The sequence below is a fragment of the Xenopus tropicalis genome, chromosome 2, assembly GCF_000004195.4.
Source record: "Xenopus tropicalis strain Nigerian chromosome 2, UCB_Xtro_10.0, whole genome shotgun sequence".
NCBI lineage: Eukaryota > Metazoa > Chordata > Amphibia > Anura > Pipidae > Xenopus > Xenopus tropicalis.
The window spans coordinates 54,572,741-54,590,226 of record NC_030678.2 but is presented as its reverse complement, the minus strand read 5'-3'; the positions used below and the strand labels follow the sequence as shown (position 1 = coordinate 54,590,226).

Here is a 17,486-nt window from a genome sequence, read left to right as displayed (position 1 = left end):
CTTTGCATTAATCCGCTACCCAAACCAAAGAGGTTTAGGTAAAAGTCAGATGTAAAATTAGATGAAAGCTTTTCCTGCGCAAAGCACAGGTTGCCTTTGAAGACTTTCCTTAGCTATTTTAGGCCTGACTGAAACCACTAGCACTTCAAACTGTTTATTTTTGGATGTCACCCATTTTATGTGAAAAAAGTACAAAGAGAGCTTTCATCCATACGTCTAAACATATTCACCCATTTTCCAAACTGAATACGTAATGCCTTTAGAAATGTGCCCAGACACGCACATATGTATATATTCCATAAGATGATGAAGACAGTGTTGAATATTGTCCAAAAACGCAAACATTATACAAATCACTTTGACTCAACTTCTGTTACTTCCTTATAGAAATCAAAATACTGTGATCTCTTTACCCTAAGGCTGCATGTACAATATGGCAGTGTCTTTCCAGCATGTTAATTTCATTTATCATTAAAACTATGCTCCCATTAGTATACCTTTTATGTTTGTACACCTTTTAAATCATTTTCTTATTTCCAAAGGAGTGTGCAATCAGCTAGATAAAATAAACATCTATTTTTAAATGATCTGGGCTGGTAAAAAGGCAAAATCCTGTTTTGTTTTTTTTAAACTGAACATATAGCTTGTACTTTATTTTACCATTATGTGCATAGGAAACTAATTTAATTACTTCCCAAACTTAGGTTACTAAAAACTATGTGGGGCTAATTGTGTGTAACTACACCATCATGCAACCAGTAAGTGCAACCTGCATTTTACTCACTTGCATGGGTAGCTATGAAGGGGGCTCAGGAGTTAATGTGGGGCAAGTTGGGTAATGAGTGCTAAGCAGTGTCAATAAATGTTTATGAAAAAATACCCATGAAGTTTAGGGCACTAAAATGATTTTGCTGTGGGTCCAATAGTTATAGTTACTACACCGCTCAATCGTTCCCATGACCCTGTTTGGCCCCCACACTACCCTATTTGGCTCCCATGAGATGTATCCACAACTTGAAGGCACAAAGCCTGTTTTGCAACCCAAAGAGATGTACCATACCAGCATCCACATGGATGGATGGATGTACCATGGATGTCCAGTGTACTGCTCTCCAGCTGCTGATAAAGTACAAGTTGGTAAATGTGCCAGTTGTTGTTAATGGTAAATGTGAGATGTTGTTAAAGAACATTTGGGGGGGGGGCACAGGGTGTAGATGCCTGATTTATGCAATTGCCCCCACCTAAATTCAAAGACTCTATAATTAAATTAAGAAATAACTTGAAACATCATATTTAATTAAATACATAAAAAAGTCTTAGGCCTGGCTTAGTTAACTGGATGTGTACAGGCCACATACAGCCCTTCAGGGTCATCTTTGAACCCAGCCTGTAAGCAGCTTATATTTTATCTACATCATTTTAAAGTAAAACAGCCCTCTAGATGGAGGTAATAACTGGTCCACACGGAAAAGAGTTGTACTACTCTGATATAGCCTTATACCTACTTAAGGCAAGAGAAGTAAAAATATAGGGACATTCCAGTTTGGGCACCCCACAATAATTAAAGTAGCTAGGATTTAACCCAGTCCACCTTTTCAAAAATAAACTGGCCTGGGTTGGTTTGCTTCAAGCTTTCCCTTGCAGCAGTTTGAGCTAGGTGAATGGGCAATACTGGGCATGCTCCCAATCCTATCTGCCATGAGGGAAACCTATTGGCACTGGAAAGAAACTACCCTATTGAATTTAACTTTACTTTTCCTAAAAAGGGACCCATCTCATCTGTTTTCTCAAGTCTTTCCTCCTCTATACTGTCTCCCTTCTTTTTAACTCCTCCTAAATGTATGCCTGCAGCCTACTTCATTTCCCATGTAACTCATTTTACACCTGGTAGCTGTATCACGTGACTATATTTCCTTACACCAGAGCAGCTTCCAGGTCTACCACCTGATACCATGTGTGCATTAAATCCGTAAAAATTAACACAATACAAGAGTGGTTGGGATTCTAGTTGAGACGTTTGCTACACTAGAGGACTGTCTGATTTCTTTATTTCGCCCTGCACATAGTAAAGGTGGCAAGGCACTTCTTATCTCTTGAACCCCAGTCCTGCTACTAACACTGTATAGCAGGAAAGGCATTGTGACAGACTAAGTGGGCAAATTCCTTTACCTAAATTGTAGGATGTGGTCCCCAAGAAGTATGGGGGGGCTGGGAAGAAGCCATCTTTGCCCTACCTACACTCTGGCCATGCCAAGCAGGACCATGTAGAAGCATCACAACGATTGTGCACACATTTTTTAAAGCAACATATATTAAAGTGGGAATATAAAAGCTGCAATAACAAATACGGAATTTGCTGTTCAATCTCTAAGCTTTGTTACATGCCAACAGTGGGCTCCCTACCTGTACAGGTATGGGATCTGTTATCCATGCTTTGGACCTGGGATTTTCTGGATAAGGAGTCATTTCATAATTTGGATCTCCATACCTTAAATCTACTTCAAAGTAATGTAAACGTTAAATAAAGCCAATAGGATTGTTTTGCCACCAATATGGTATTATTCAGCTAAGTTACAATCAAGTGCAAGATACTGTTTTATGATTACAAAAAAATATGCTGAAATGATTTTTAGAAATTTGAATTATTTGCTTAAATGGACTCTGTGGGGAGATGGCCTTCCAGTAATTCAGAGTTTTCCTAATAACATGCTTCCAGATAAGGTATCCCAAACCTGTGTATAAACAAAGAGAAATGCAAACATTTTTCACGGTGATTTAAAAGTAATTTTTAATAATGTTAATTCAAGTGCTTGTGTTTACAGTAGTAATATACAGAATTTTGCTAAATAATGAATTAACAGTGCCCTACTTCTTTTCTATAGATAATACATATTAAGACATATGTTAAGACATATTAATAGGGTGGGCCCTGTTCTGGTACACATATCTATCAGTTAATTTATTCTCAATTTATACAAAATAAAAATGACACCGTGGAAAATTTGGTAGTAATAGTTAATACTATTGCTGTTTTAGGAAATCATATCAGTTCCGATAATAATCCCTGGAATCAAAAGAGAAAAAGAAAATCTTCAAAAAGAATAGCAGAATTTACAAATCCGCCATCCATTGAAGAAGCAGATGCAGACGAGAGGAAGCAGTTCATGTCATTCATGGAACATCTTGGAGCTCGTAACATTTTTGAAGAGTATGGGCTATCTTATGTATCTTTATTTAACATTGTTAGACTATGTAGTAGTAGAAACCATATCAATTTACTCTATCTCCTACCTTGAGGTTCAAGCTAGTATACTGTAATACAAGATGCAATTTTCCACCACATTTGCAAAAGAATTATCCCATGTGGTGGGAATCGGTTTTTATATAGACTCCAGATCTGATTATGTTTGAACAGATCATTTAGAGTTAAAAACTGTATCTTTATAAGTTTCTTATGGGTAAGGGAAGCGCATTCATAATTTACTTTGCATTATTTGCATTATTAAACTGCTTATACTAGTTTTTAGGCTAAACTGAGAATTAGCAACCCTAGGGTTAACTGAATCCTCCTAGGTGCATAAACAGTTAGGGTCGCAGACATTGTGCTACTTTCCCTTTTTCATGCCTAGTAATTAACTGTATGCATTTAAAGAATTACATACCATTTCAATTTATTTTGACAGACAGCACAAATACACTATCTAGACAAAGGATGCACTCACCAATGTATCTGACCTAACTGCCAGTCAGAATTTGACTCTGACTCCTGCATAAGTGGAACAGCTTTTACTTAGTAAACAACATGGTTGAACTGCCCACAAGTTGAGAGGAAGGAAAGGTTGGCAGATAGATCACAGAGAGAGAAATTTCCAACAGAACAGGATGACACATAACAAGTTTGCATGTAACCATTATCTAGTGCCCTCATACTAATAGTCAATACATACCCCCCCACCCCCCTCCTAGATAACATAGTCCTCTAGGTAGTGGGGCCAGTGAATGACTCTACTGGGCTACTCCAGTGAGACACTGATAACTTCATCTTGTGTACTGGCATAAGTATTTGCAAGCAACCATTTAGGTACATCTGCTGTTGGTTCAGCTGCAAGTATTGCTTCTTCTGGAAAAACTACAAGAATTGTGTCACCTTGCAACCCAGGTTGTCCATGGTTACCTTCGGTGTTTGGACAAGCATTATCCCATAGTCTGCTCCGCAGCTGCTCAACATGTCTTCAAATAACACAGCCATCCACAGTCTGAACTTTGTAAGGTGGTTGCAGATGCAACTGGAACAACTTCCAATTATTTGTATTACCCCAAAGAAGGCAACCTCTGTATGTGGAGAGTTTGTGCTGGCGTTTTTCAAATGGTGTGAATTCTTCTTTTAAACCTATTTTTGGCCACCCCCTCCATACCCAGTTCAACACTCGAGACAATACTGGGTCATGCAAGCAATATCTGCTGCCTGTAGAGGGGGACTAGGTAGGGATTCCAGCATGAGAACCTCACACAAGGCCGGTGGAGTGTTTACAGGCAAACGGCTAATAGCATCTGCATTACTTATCTCTTTTCCTGGGTGGTGCTGCAACTCATAGTGATCAGCATTCAGCAATAAACATCCTCTCAGCGTGAGTGGAGAAATTATTTGTGCAGTTGCCCATTATTTTTCACAGTCCCAATAATAGCTTGTGGCCAGTAATAATAACAAATGTCTGCCATACAAGTACTCATGGAATTTTTTTACGCCTGCCATAATGGCTAAAGCTTTCTTGGCAACCTGAGCATAATTCCTCTCTGTGGTATTCATGGTCCGTAAATAGAATGCAATGGGAGAAATGCTTGCAGCTCCTGTTTATTTTTGGGAACTGAAGCTTCATGAATGGCTTTCACTTTTGCATCTGTTGGATGTATCCCAATGGCATCAATTTTGTATCCCAGGAACTCAACACTTGGTACCCCAAAAACACATTTTTCTTTTAACCCTGCATCTGCAAAGCACTACAATACTTCTCTTATCCTCTCAGTTAATGATTACATAAAGTCTGCTCCAATGAGGATATCATTAAAATATGGTACCACCCTGGCAGGTTGGAAGGAAAGTCATCCATCAGTTTCGGGAACACACCTGGTGAAATGCATACTCCATATTGCAAACAAGCAGCTTTAAATCATCCCTTGTGTGTGATAACTGTAGGTGCATCAACAGCTGCATTATCAATAGGCAACTGCTGGTATGCTTGTGCTAAACCAAGCTTGGCAAATAACTTTCCTTTTTTCCTCACTTCTACATTTGGCTTCAGTACAGGTTGCACTATGTTGAGTGGGTTACTGGAATTAGCGCTCCTTGTTGCACTAAGCGATAAATTTCGCCATCTATTTTTGGGAAGGAGAACAAATGGTACAGGTTGTGGCTTTATGTGTATTTGGACATCTTGGGGATCTATCAGAAATTATAAATTGGTGAGCCCTACAATTTGCCAAGGCCTTTGCTAAATACACTTCTAAAGTCTTTGATGACACCTTACAGAGAGTCTGCTGTTGCATTATTTAATCCAGTTAACTGAATGCCCAGGGGCTCAAACCACTCTTCTCCTAATAAGATTGCTATTTGTCCTTTAGTAATGATTAGGCATAGTTTTCCTCTGTCTTTTCCATAGTGGACTTTCACATTTACATAGTTACATAGTTACATAGGGCCGAAAAAAGACCATTGTCCATCAAGTTCAACCCATCCGAGCAAACCCAGCACACAACCCACACTAACCAATCTATACACTCACACACATAAACTATATATATACAACCAGTAATACTAACTGTAGATATTAGTATCACAATAGCCTTGGATATTCTGCTTGTTCAAAAACTCATCCAGGCCCCTCTTAAAGGCATTAACAGAATCTGCCATTACCACATCACTAGGAAGGGCATTCCACAACCTCACTGCCCTCACCGTGAAAAACCACCTACGCTGCTTCAAATGGAAGCTCCGTTCCTCTAATCTATAGGGGTGACCTCTGGTGCACTGATTGTTTTTATGGGAAAAAAGAACATCCCCCAACTGCCTATAATCCCCTCTAATGTACTTGTACAGAGTAATCATGTCCCCTCGCAAGCGCCTCTTTTCCAGAGAAAACAACCCCAACCTCGACAGTCTAACCTCATAGTTTAAATCTTCCATCCCCTTAACCAGTTTAGTTGCACGTCTCTGCACTCTCTCCAGCTCATTAATATCCTTCTTAAGGACTGGAGCCCAAAACTGCACTGCATACTCAAGGTGAGGCCTTACCAGGGACCTATAAAGGGGCAAAATTATGTTCTCATCCCTTGAGTCAATGCCCTTTTTTATACAAGACAGCACTTTATTTGCTTTAGTAGCCACAGAATGACACTGCCTGGAATTGGACAACTTGTGATCTCCAAAAACCCCTAGATCCTTCTCCATTAAGGATGCCCCCAACACACTACCATTCAGTAGATAGTTTGCGTTTATATTATTTCTACCAAAGTGCATAACTTTGCACTTGTCAACATTGAACCTCATTTTCCAGTTTGCTGCCCAGTTTTCCAATTTTGTCACATTGCATCCACAGACTTTTTATTGTAATTAACAAGTCTAACTTCACATAGTAAAATAGGTGGGCAATTAGTGGACCATATGCATGGAAAGTTTGGGTGGTGGCAGTAGATCCAGAGTTCCCCTGTGTCCATAGGCACAGCAGCACTCAGTTTGGAATGGAAGGCAGAAAGGACTGAGCGACACCAGGCATAACTATAGGGAAGTGCAATGGGCGCATTCTGATGCAAGTACATTTATTTAAAGCAGTTTTATGCACAACTGAATGCAGGGAAAGCGCGGGGATCACAACTGCACTTGCTGATGTGCATGAGTCCTTGTGGTTTAATCCACACATTTTTAATTGGCACTGTTTGAAACATTTATCAGATAGTTTCACAGAATTGTGGAAAAACTTCTTCAGTTACATATTCACAAATTGTTGAGCCAACAGCAGAGCTAGAAAGCCAATGGCCAACCTAGAAAATTTACACCATTTTTAACCTTGGCGTATCCTTGGCAAATTGCTTTGCTGGGGACACGTAACAACATATATGTTTTGTAAAATTGTCACAGAAGGTAACATTTCCCCTATTACTATTTATACTTGTATGTCCAAAGATACATGTCTCTAAGATTTCCCTATTATAATTAATTCCAAATGATGACTATTTAACACTGGGTGATTTATAATGAAAATATAAATGTTATACATGTGTCTGTGCTGTTATTTAACATTACTGACTTTTTAACCTTAAAATTAATTCAGTAAAGAAATGGCCTTTTGTTTTTCTCTTTCCAGTGAAAAGGAAATTTGGAAACTGTGGACTAAACTTGGCCGTGATGAGCCGCATTTGCTTGGGAACCTAGAAGAACTCTTGGCTAAAGTCACGAGTCAAATAAAGGAAGCCAGAAAAGAGAAAGAAACTTTAGAGATGGTTTTAAAAAAGTCAGTTGGAAAACTCAGATGCCAATAAGAGTGATTTAATTAAACATTGTCTCCTTAAGACTATGCCCACAAGGAAAAACAGCTCAGAGTATAATGAGAACTGAATGTTCTTGACCTGCAGTATCACAGTGTCTATTAATGACAGTTTAGAGCATGCCCAAAATGTAATAATCTAAAAATAGGAGTTTTGGTATTTTAAAACAATATAGGATCTGTCTTGCACTGTGATGCAAGTAAATAGCCCAAAACCAAGCTACATATGCTTGCAGAGGGGACAGATATAAAAAAGGGTGAAAGCAAAGAATAAAGAGAAAGTGAGTTCTAAAGGGAGTTTGAGAATTTAGATAAAGAACTTCTACAATTTGTTTAGTTTTCCCTAAAGCCAAGGTCAGAATCCGTGGAATAAAGGGTGAATGAGGCTTAACCAGACTATTAACTTCTCACAACATACAATTGATTACAATATTATAGGCATGCAGATGTGCATATTTTCACCTTGACTTTTAATTTATTTGCATTTTTGAATGAAAATAAAACCATATTCTGCTTTCACTGTTATATTACAGCTTTTTAATGAAAAGAATATGTAGAGCATATTTTAATTAGTTAGTATTTTATTAGTTATAATGGTAAAATAGGCCCCTTCAGGCAGGCAGTAAGGTTTGCATCTATACAGAACATTCATTTCTTCTTTATTGTGGTAGTTGGACATAGTGCATTGCTGTGGGTTGCCCTCTTAGTTGCCTCAGCAGAGGTAAACTCAAAAATCTATTTATAACTAGTGATGAGCAAATGTTTTCGCCAAGCATGGATTTGCAGCGTATTTCCGCATTGGAGAATTGTTTTGCGAAACTTCAGAGAAAATTTGCGTGGAAAAATTTGACGCGTGTGAAAAACATTTTGTTGCACTTCAAATTGGGCGCGGTCGCGTCCAAAAGGGCACGGTCGCATCAAAAACGGGCACGGTTGCGTCAAAAAAGTGCGGGCGACAAAAAAAAGATGCGGGTGACCAAAAATGACAAACGTGTTTCGCGAATTTTCTTGCTGTTTCGCGAATTTTGTGGCGAAGCGAAACAGGACAGATTCGCTCATCACTGTTTATAACAAGATGGTTTTACAATGTAATCATTCACTCTTATATAAAAGAAACAAATACGGTTCTGAACACACAATATATAAAAGAAACAAATACGGTTCTGAACACACAATAAACTTTCAGTGTGTCTTATTTCTCTTAGTTAAATAGCATCTAATTTATATGTTCCACCTCTACAGGAAGATATCTGATCACAATGAAGAAGTACAGCGTCTGTATGAAGAGATGGAACAGCAAATAAATACTGAAAAAGAAAAATTGCTTAATGAGGTATCAGAATTAAAGTGGGAATAAATCCAGTTCCATGAGTATATAAAACCACAAGGCTAAATGTTTATAAAGGTCATGGAACTCCTCAGTGACTTATTCTTATATTTAACAATAGGAAGTACATTTTTTTTACAACAAGGGGGTACATTATTTATTATAATATACAAGTTTCAGTGAGTCATGTGACAGTAATTACAATGACAGTTCATCTCATGTGGTGTCTCATTTGCCCCCTCCCTTAGCCCATGGGGAATCTTGTGTATAATAGATACAACCGCTATACAGAGCAGCTATACAACACATTATCCTTGTACATTATCCAAGTACAGCATTTGTCCATTATCCAAGTACAGCTTTAAGTAGAAATCATATTTAATCAGTGAAGTTATATCTCTCTATCATCAAGTAGGCTTTTTCTGCACAGTTGGCAGATTATTGACATACCACATATTCTAGTCATATAATAATGTCATCCAAAAATGTCTGTGAATCTCTTAAAGGGTAGCTAAACCCCAAAAATGAATATGGTAAGAAATATGATATTTTATATACTGAACTTATTGCAGCAGCCTAAAGGTTCAGCATCTCTATAGTAGTAATGAGTTAAGCTTTCAAAGTTGTCACAGGAGCTTCTCTCTTGGATTCTGTTAGATGTGTCAGTGACACTGCACATGCTCAGTAGGCTCTGGGCAGCGGTTGAGAAGCTAAGCTTAGGGGCTGTTACAAATTATCAAGCTGAAATTGTTGTTTGCTTATTATAAAAGCTAATGTTATAAAGGCTAAATATAAAACTAGTTTCAGAGCTAATCAGCCCTATATTATGACATTAGTGATGCACCAAATCTACTATTTTTGGATTTGGCTGAACCCCGAAACGGGCAAATACTGAACCAAATCATAATTGGTATATGCAAATCAGAATAAGAAAACGCAAAAGAGAACTGCGCACATATCATTATTATATCATATTATTCAACTTCTGGGTTTATGTGACAAAAAGTCATGATTTTAAGGATACGAATACGGTTTGGCCAGGACCATGGATTTAGCTGAATTCAAATCCTGCTGAAAGAGGATGAATCTTGGCTGAATCCCAAATATCCCTAATTTATATTCTATATACACAGTATATTGTGAGTTTGTTTCTAAGCTCAGGTTAGTGACAGCGGCAAAGAAGATGGGGAGCTACTGGGGGCATCTTTGGGGGCACAGATATTTCCTGCTAAAGGGCTGTGGTTGCCTTGGGCTGGTACAGAAGCCGAAAACATAATGTACAATATTTATGCCCTACTTTTTTAGTTAAGTTTTAGTTCTCCTTTAATTAAGCTGGGTGCCATAGAAATCCATTGGAAGGCCACATGTCACCTGGAAACTCCATCTGGACAGCCCCAAAGTAGAGCATACTTTAGTGGTTATAAGAAAAGTTTCTATTTATTTTACATATTTTATTTTTATATGCATGCTTACACTGAGTAGATGGGGCTGTACATTGTCACGACCAGGGGCCACAATGGAAAAGTAGGGTGGTCCTTTTAAGGAGAATTAAACCCTCTAAATGAATCTGACTAGAAATGCCTTACTTAACATGTTGAACTTATTGCACCAGCTCATTATCTTGGATTTTGTTATTAGTGTCAGTGACACTACACATGCTCAGTGTGCTCTGAACAGCTGATCAGCTATGCTTATAGGAAGTTGCAAATCATCAAGCAGAAACTGAGGTTTATCTGTCATAGAAGGATAGAGGATAATTATATTTTGATACAAATTGCACTGGTTTCTATTGGATCATTATTTTGTTTTTCCCTTCTTCCTGGGATCAAAAGAATTAGTTTAAAAAGAGATTTATGTTTAATAAGCCCCACCTTTCCATTAATTGCTGCCTGCGCCCAGGGCTTAGAAAACAGCAGCTATGTTATTGTGAGGAAAACCTAAAGAATAAAATTATTTTCCTCCCATAGTTTCACTGCAATCTTTACTACAAAATGATTAGCTAATTAAAACAACAGGTAAAATCCATTTCCAACACAAGCCCCCATTGGGCTCACTTTGAACAAAAGCTATATTGCTGTTTAATAGATTTTTAACTATTTAAAGGATAAGACTGATACTGATTTCCCAAGCGCATACATACAGTATATTTGTGTTTGGAATTTAAACCGACTGGGAAGGAACAGATGTTTTTATCATTTTTTAAAATGATTTTTCACAATTTCTTAAACAGAGTGATGTCCGAAACAACATTCGCAGCAAGGAACTACAGAAGCGAATAGAAGTGAAAAATACAGAAGTCCAGCAGTTAGTTGCCGTTCAGGACGAGGTACATTTTTATTAATTTTGTTGCTTCTCTAAGCTGAGGTGAATAAGAAGGAACTGAGCACTGAAATACACACACACACACACACACACCGATATTATCATGCAAAACCAGGTTTCATATGATATTTGGTGCATGTATGGTGGGAGAAGATTAATATTGGCAAAAGCCTTGGTTATCAGACCAAACACCAGCGTTAATGCTGAATTGTCATATAGAGGAAGAACGCTTTTGTCTTTAACTGCATATCTGATTCAGCTTTTAAAGGGGGCTTTCACCTGTGAGTTAACTTTTAGGGCTACATTCATCAAATCACAAGTTCAAACCCCGAACGGGAAAAATTCGGATTGGATACAATAATTTCCGAGAATTGCAAATATCACGAAAATACGAAAAAATCATATCAGTCACGATAATATCATATTGGCGATCTGAAATTTTCTTACCGAACTATTGTAAACAGCGGGAAAACCTTTCTGAATTTGATCCTTCTGTGCATGATTTTGGAAGCCTCCAATAGGAATCAATGGTACTCTGCAGCTCCAACCTGGCCCAAGGAAAGTCACGAAACAAAGCTTGAATGAATCTGAAACTTTCGTACTCTGCACGACAATACGATTTTGTCACACAAATTTTGTCGCAAGGTACGAAATTGTTGCGCAAGGTACGAAATTATCATGCAAAATACACTCAGAGCGTTCAAATGAATGCTCGGAGTGTTCGTGCATTAATAAATGTCCCCCTTAGTATGATGTAGAAAGTGCTATTTTGAAATTTTGCAACTGGTATTTATTTTTTATTATTTGTGGTTTTTTTTAATTATTTCACTTTTTGTTCAGCAGCTCTCCAGTTTGTAGTTTCAGAAGCTATCTTGTTGCTAGGGTCCAATTTACCTTAGCAACCAGGGAGTGGTTTGAATGAGAGACTGGTATATTTATAGGAAAGGACCTAAATAGAAAAATAATTAATGAAAAGTAGCAATAACAATAAAATGTAACCTCACAGAGCAATATTTTTCTGGCTGCTGGTGTCAGTGACCCCCATTTGAAAGTTGCAAAGTATCAGAAGAAGAAGACTCATGATTTAAAAACTCTAAAAAATAAATTATAAAGACCAATTGAAAAGTTGTTTATAACTGACAACTCTATAACATACTAAAGGTTAACTTGCCTAGGACAGTATGGGTTTCCTAACTTTAGCAGCAATGTAGGATGAAACAAAAAGAATCCTCTTAACTGTAGGTTAAAAATGAAACCCAAAAATAGTACAGGTATATGACCTGTTATCCAGAATGTTTGGGACCAAGGGTATTCCGGATAAGGGAATACCAGGAATTTCCGTAATTTGGATCTCCATACCTTAAGTCTACTATAAAATTAACAAAACATTAATTAAACCCAATAGGACTGTTTTGCATCCAATAATCCAAGGATTATTTATATCTTAGTTGGGATCAATTACAAGGTACTGTTTTATTCCTACAGGGAAAAAGGAAATCAGTTTTAAAATTCTAAATTATTTTATTAAAATTAAGTCTATGGGAGGCGGGCTTTCCATAATTCGGAACTTTTTTGGATAATGGGTTTCCGGATCCCATACCTGTGAATGACCCCTTCATCAGTCACTATGCCAGTGATTAGAGAGACCAGTAATGCTTATACTGATTAAATTTGCAATGGAGGAAAGTGAAGGACAGTGCCCTATGATTGTATGTCTTTTGCTTTCCTCTACACAAGGTGCACTTATAGGTGATGGAGGTTGCTTTCTGCAGTATATATGCTTGTTCTGTTCTGCATAACAGTTTAAAAAAATATATTTCAGTTGGAATATGATACCTTTTATTGCCTAATTTTCAAGGTTTTAATATTTTTTTTATCTCATCTCACTTTCATCGTGTTCATTATTCATTGTTCACTCAGGCAATGACTGGAATTGCATAGTGATAATTTAGGAAGCAAAAATCTTTTAAAATGTATTGAAATTGTATGTCATCTGTAACTGAGTTTTCCTAGAATATTGATATTATCCTCAGTCTCTGAAATGAAATGCAAATCCAAATAGGCTTTGCTTTCAAACTAATAATTTTTTTACATATGGAAAGTTGGAGGGAGAACTTCACAGTTTAAGAAGCACACAACAAATAACAAAGACAGAGAATGAGAAACTAAAACAGACTAATCAGGACCTAGAGCACCAACTGGGAAAGATACGTGACCAACTGTCTGAAGCTCAAGGTTGTCTGAGTGAGATGAAGCACAAAATGGCACACAGTCATTCTGAGAGGTATGAGGAAGTTATGAAATGAACTGCAGCAATATATATTTTAGTAAGGGAACTGGGTGAGGCAGAAATGTTTCAGTTGTTTTGCCCAGTATGTACCAACCCTTCCATGTCATTTTATCTTTAGCGTTTATCCTTTTTATAATTGATGTGTTCTTATTACTCAATACTTTATATTGATATTCTCAGTAATACGTTGCTATTGTACACTTATACTGCTAGATATTAATTTGTTAAAGTGTGCATTCCATTTGGAATGGATTGTGATTTGTATAGAAAGAGTTTTCAGCATAATATTGTCCTGTGAGAGTGATTCAGATCTGTGCAACTTTTTCTATATAATATTGCCTATACTACGTGTTCAGGGGCCCTATTATCAAAAACGATGATGAAGAGGGTCAGTGAGCTTATGAACATTCTGGGGCCATAGGAATATCTTGGAGGGCCACATTTCTTGCACAGGTTTCTAGCTGGACAGCCCAGATTCAGATTATGGCAGGCAATTTAGCAAGTTACTATTCACTAAAAGCAAATCACTATTCGCTCTCAGTATCTGTTTTTCTTCATGCAGGTCTAATATATATTGGGGGGGCTCCCTTTTACTAGCAGATGTATTAGAACTAACTTAAATAACTAATTCTAGCACAGATAAAATCTAACAATCTCTCTTTATTATACTTTAATAAACAAGAAAGACTGACTTGTGCAGTAAATTCAAATTAATTTTGGGAGGGACAAACCTTCAGATTGAATGCACTGCCCAAGTCACTCTGTGGCTTAAAATAAAGGGAAAGGTGCCAGAATTTCTACGTGAATGCAGCTGAGGCTGTTCCCTTCCCACATTAAGGCATTTACTGGGAGTCCTTTTTTGGCCAGGGGTATCTCTTTTGACTCTACTTGCTGGAAGAGGGTGAATGGTGCCTAACCTAAGGTAGGAGTCCTCAGTAGCTTCCGACTAGCTAGTGTGAGGTTAGATTCACTCTAGGAGTGAGAGTAAAGTTATTCATAGATCTGTGACGTATGTGCAAAGTCAGTTTGGAAAACCCTTTCTCCAATCCTACAGGTTAAAATTGTTTTCAATCAACACACGTCTACCTCCTAAGTTCTTCTGAGCAACTGTGGGAGAAGGTAGTTTCTCAAATTACTGTTCCCAGTTAACCCCCAGTTATAAACTCCTTCTTTTCTGTGAACCTGAGGCATATGCAGTAGATTTATACACAGCTCATTAACAAATTTTAGGAGTAGGTAGCAGCAGTAAGGGAAAATATATAAATGATCCATTCAAAATATGGATAATACTGACTTTTTAATAAAAAGAACACACAAAACACATTTGTAATATATGTCCTATTTATTTGGCACAGAGTTACACAATGAAGCTAAGTTATTTTTTTTTTTTATTATATAGCTCTAATAAGATTTACAGCACTTTACAGAGATTACACTTTATTCACATAGATTGAGGAAAGACAAGTAGCCACCAGGTTCAACTATTCAGCATATCACTAACCTGCATTAGATAAAAAGACAATGAAAAATTGGCCTATATGGCTTATTAAATACATTTTATATTGTGGCTAATACAGCTTTACACTATGCTCATAACTATACCAAGCATGTAGCATGAAAGCCTGGTGTAGACCGTGGGCTAAACAGGCTTCTGCAAGCTTGACATTTCAGGTATAATTTACTTAGAATAGAATAATCTTTACATTGGTGTTGGTGACTCAGTGCTTACATTAAAAAATGATGGACATGTGGAAAGTTTGTGTCCTACTTATACCATATAATCCTCTGACTCATGATTATTTGTTTATTTTAAGGGAGAGGAAAGACATTGCTGAACCTCTAACTATTTCAAGCTCCCAGGAAGTCAGGGACCAGATAGATCCAGATGAAGAAATTACCCTTCCAAGCTCAAAGGAAACCATAAGGGACCAAACAGATCCACATGAAGAAATTACTCTTTCAAGATCACTGGAAGCCATAAGGGACCAAACAGATCCACATGAAGAAATGATTCTTTCAAGATCACTGGAAGCCATAAGGGACCTAAGAGATCCAGATTATGGCATGACACTTCCAAACTCACAGGAAGCCATAAGGGACCAAAGAGATCCAGATGATGGCATGACACTTCCAAGCTCACAGGAAGCCATAAGGGACCTAAGAGATCCAGGTTATGGCATGACACTTCCAAACTCACAGGAAGCCATAAGGGACCAAAGAGATCCAGATGATGGCATGACACTTCCAAGCTCACAGGAAGCCATAAGGGACCTAAGAGATCCAGATGATGGCATGACACTTCCAAGCTCACAGGAAGCTATAAGGGACCTAAGAGATCCAGATGATGGCATGACACTTCCAAGCTCACAGGAAGCCTTAACGGAACAGCTAGATCTAGATGAATCAATTACCATTTCAAGTTCACAGGTAACCTTTTTTAACATGAATCTAAATTTTGTTTATCATACATAAGGCTTTACTATTTTCATAAGTTATTTGAATGATAAGAAAGGCATTGCATGTATTGTATCTACCTATGGTCCACTTACAGACCAACCACACATATCCAAGTTAAACAATGCGAGCATACATGAAGGGCAATTCAACGATTTTTTACCTACAGTTTTGTCTCTTTATGTATGAAAGCAATTTCCCAAAAAAGAGGCAAAGACAGTTCAATGCAGTATTCTCCAAAGATGCAAAAAACAAAACGAAAATCCTAAGCCTGTACAGCATTACCTCCCACCAAGTTCTCATTCTCAAAGTCTTCTCAGGCCACTTGACTTTCTCCCAGGTTCCTTGTTCACATCCCCACAAACACTGACCAGTCTACCAAGTGCTTCTCTTCCGGACATCCAATGAAGAGCCCATAGGTGTGGGAGCACACCCCTTTTACTTCTGTAAAGCTGGGCATGCACATGCCAATAATATTAGAAGTTTCTTTCAGTGTTATTGGTACCTGTATGGCACCCACCACACTATGAAGATTGGTTGGTTCTGATATAGGGCAGTTTTGATGCTGATGCACTGTGTTACTAAGTATATGGTGGCTCAATAGCTCCTCAATAGAACTACAAAAAATTGGCCATACTTTGTAACCTTGGGCTGATCAATTGGAGATCAATCAGGCCATGTATGGTTGCCTTAAGTTACCTATATTTGGTTAACTACCAAAGGGGATAATTTAACAACACACATGCTATCGTGTACCATCCCAGTTAGTAATATAAACCTGGCAACAATCAATTTTTATTATTCTACTATCACTTATAAATGAAGGCAATAATCTGAATGGTTGGTCCATTAGTAAATCAGCCATCAGTACAACTCATTGAAGAGGGCTTGGGTTTTTACTTTTTGCCTACTGATTTAATCATGTAAAATCTATGGTATTTTCTATATCTTGATCTTAATAGGGCAAAAGGTTACATTGAAACTACTCCTTGTTTGGTTGTTGTGAGGTAGATTATTGGATTAACAGTACAGAGAAATGCAGAATCCATTGTGCAGGGGGGTATCTGTGCAAGGGAAATCTATGTGTCAATCAGGCAAGAACTAAACAGGGAGTAGCTTTAGTCTCTTTGTTTGGCTCAAGCATCAACAAAAAAACATAAATGTTTAGCACAAGTCCTATTCATTGAACTGATGTTGCATATGGTGGTATGCTACACTTTTAATGAACTGTAATCTGACATAATATACCTTACTGTAAAGTCACTGCCTACTCATGTCCCAGACTGACACATATTGATACAAATACATAAAGATTTTAACAATTTAGTGACAATGGTCATTGGGAAGGAACTGCCCTGATGGAGCATGCTTTTAGAGAAATGACGATACTTTGGTTCTTGGTGATAATTGTTTTGTTTGGAAAAACTAGCGTGCAAAAAAGAACCACTTTTGCTTAGTCCCTATCACATTTGTAGGCAAAAATGTATGTGTTTTTGTTTGAGCACAACAAGGTAAATATTGGACATCAAATAACTTTCAAGTTTAGATTTACATT

At 37.6% G+C, this 17,486-nt stretch overlaps 1 protein-coding gene across 4 annotated transcripts in view; it reads left to right on the top strand.

Annotated features, from left to right (window-relative positions):
- The window catches only part of rab44 (RAB44, member RAS oncogene family), a 57,737-nt gene that overhangs the window by 19,964 nt on the left and 20,287 nt on the right, over positions 1 to 17,486 (top strand). For all 4 annotated transcript variants that reach the window (XM_031896797.1, XM_031896798.1, XM_018091548.2 and 1 more), the window contains exons 4-9: positions 3,037 to 3,208; positions 7,359 to 7,505; positions 8,781 to 8,871; positions 11,096 to 11,191; positions 13,290 to 13,471; positions 15,292 to 15,904. In XM_031896797.1, the coding sequence (XP_031752657.1) occupies positions 3,037 to 3,208; positions 7,359 to 7,505; positions 8,781 to 8,871; positions 11,096 to 11,191; positions 13,290 to 13,471; positions 15,292 to 15,904 (1,301 nt within the window). The remainder of the gene's footprint in view (positions 1 to 3,036; positions 3,209 to 7,358; positions 7,506 to 8,780; positions 8,872 to 11,095; positions 11,192 to 13,289; positions 13,472 to 15,291; positions 15,905 to 17,486) is intronic.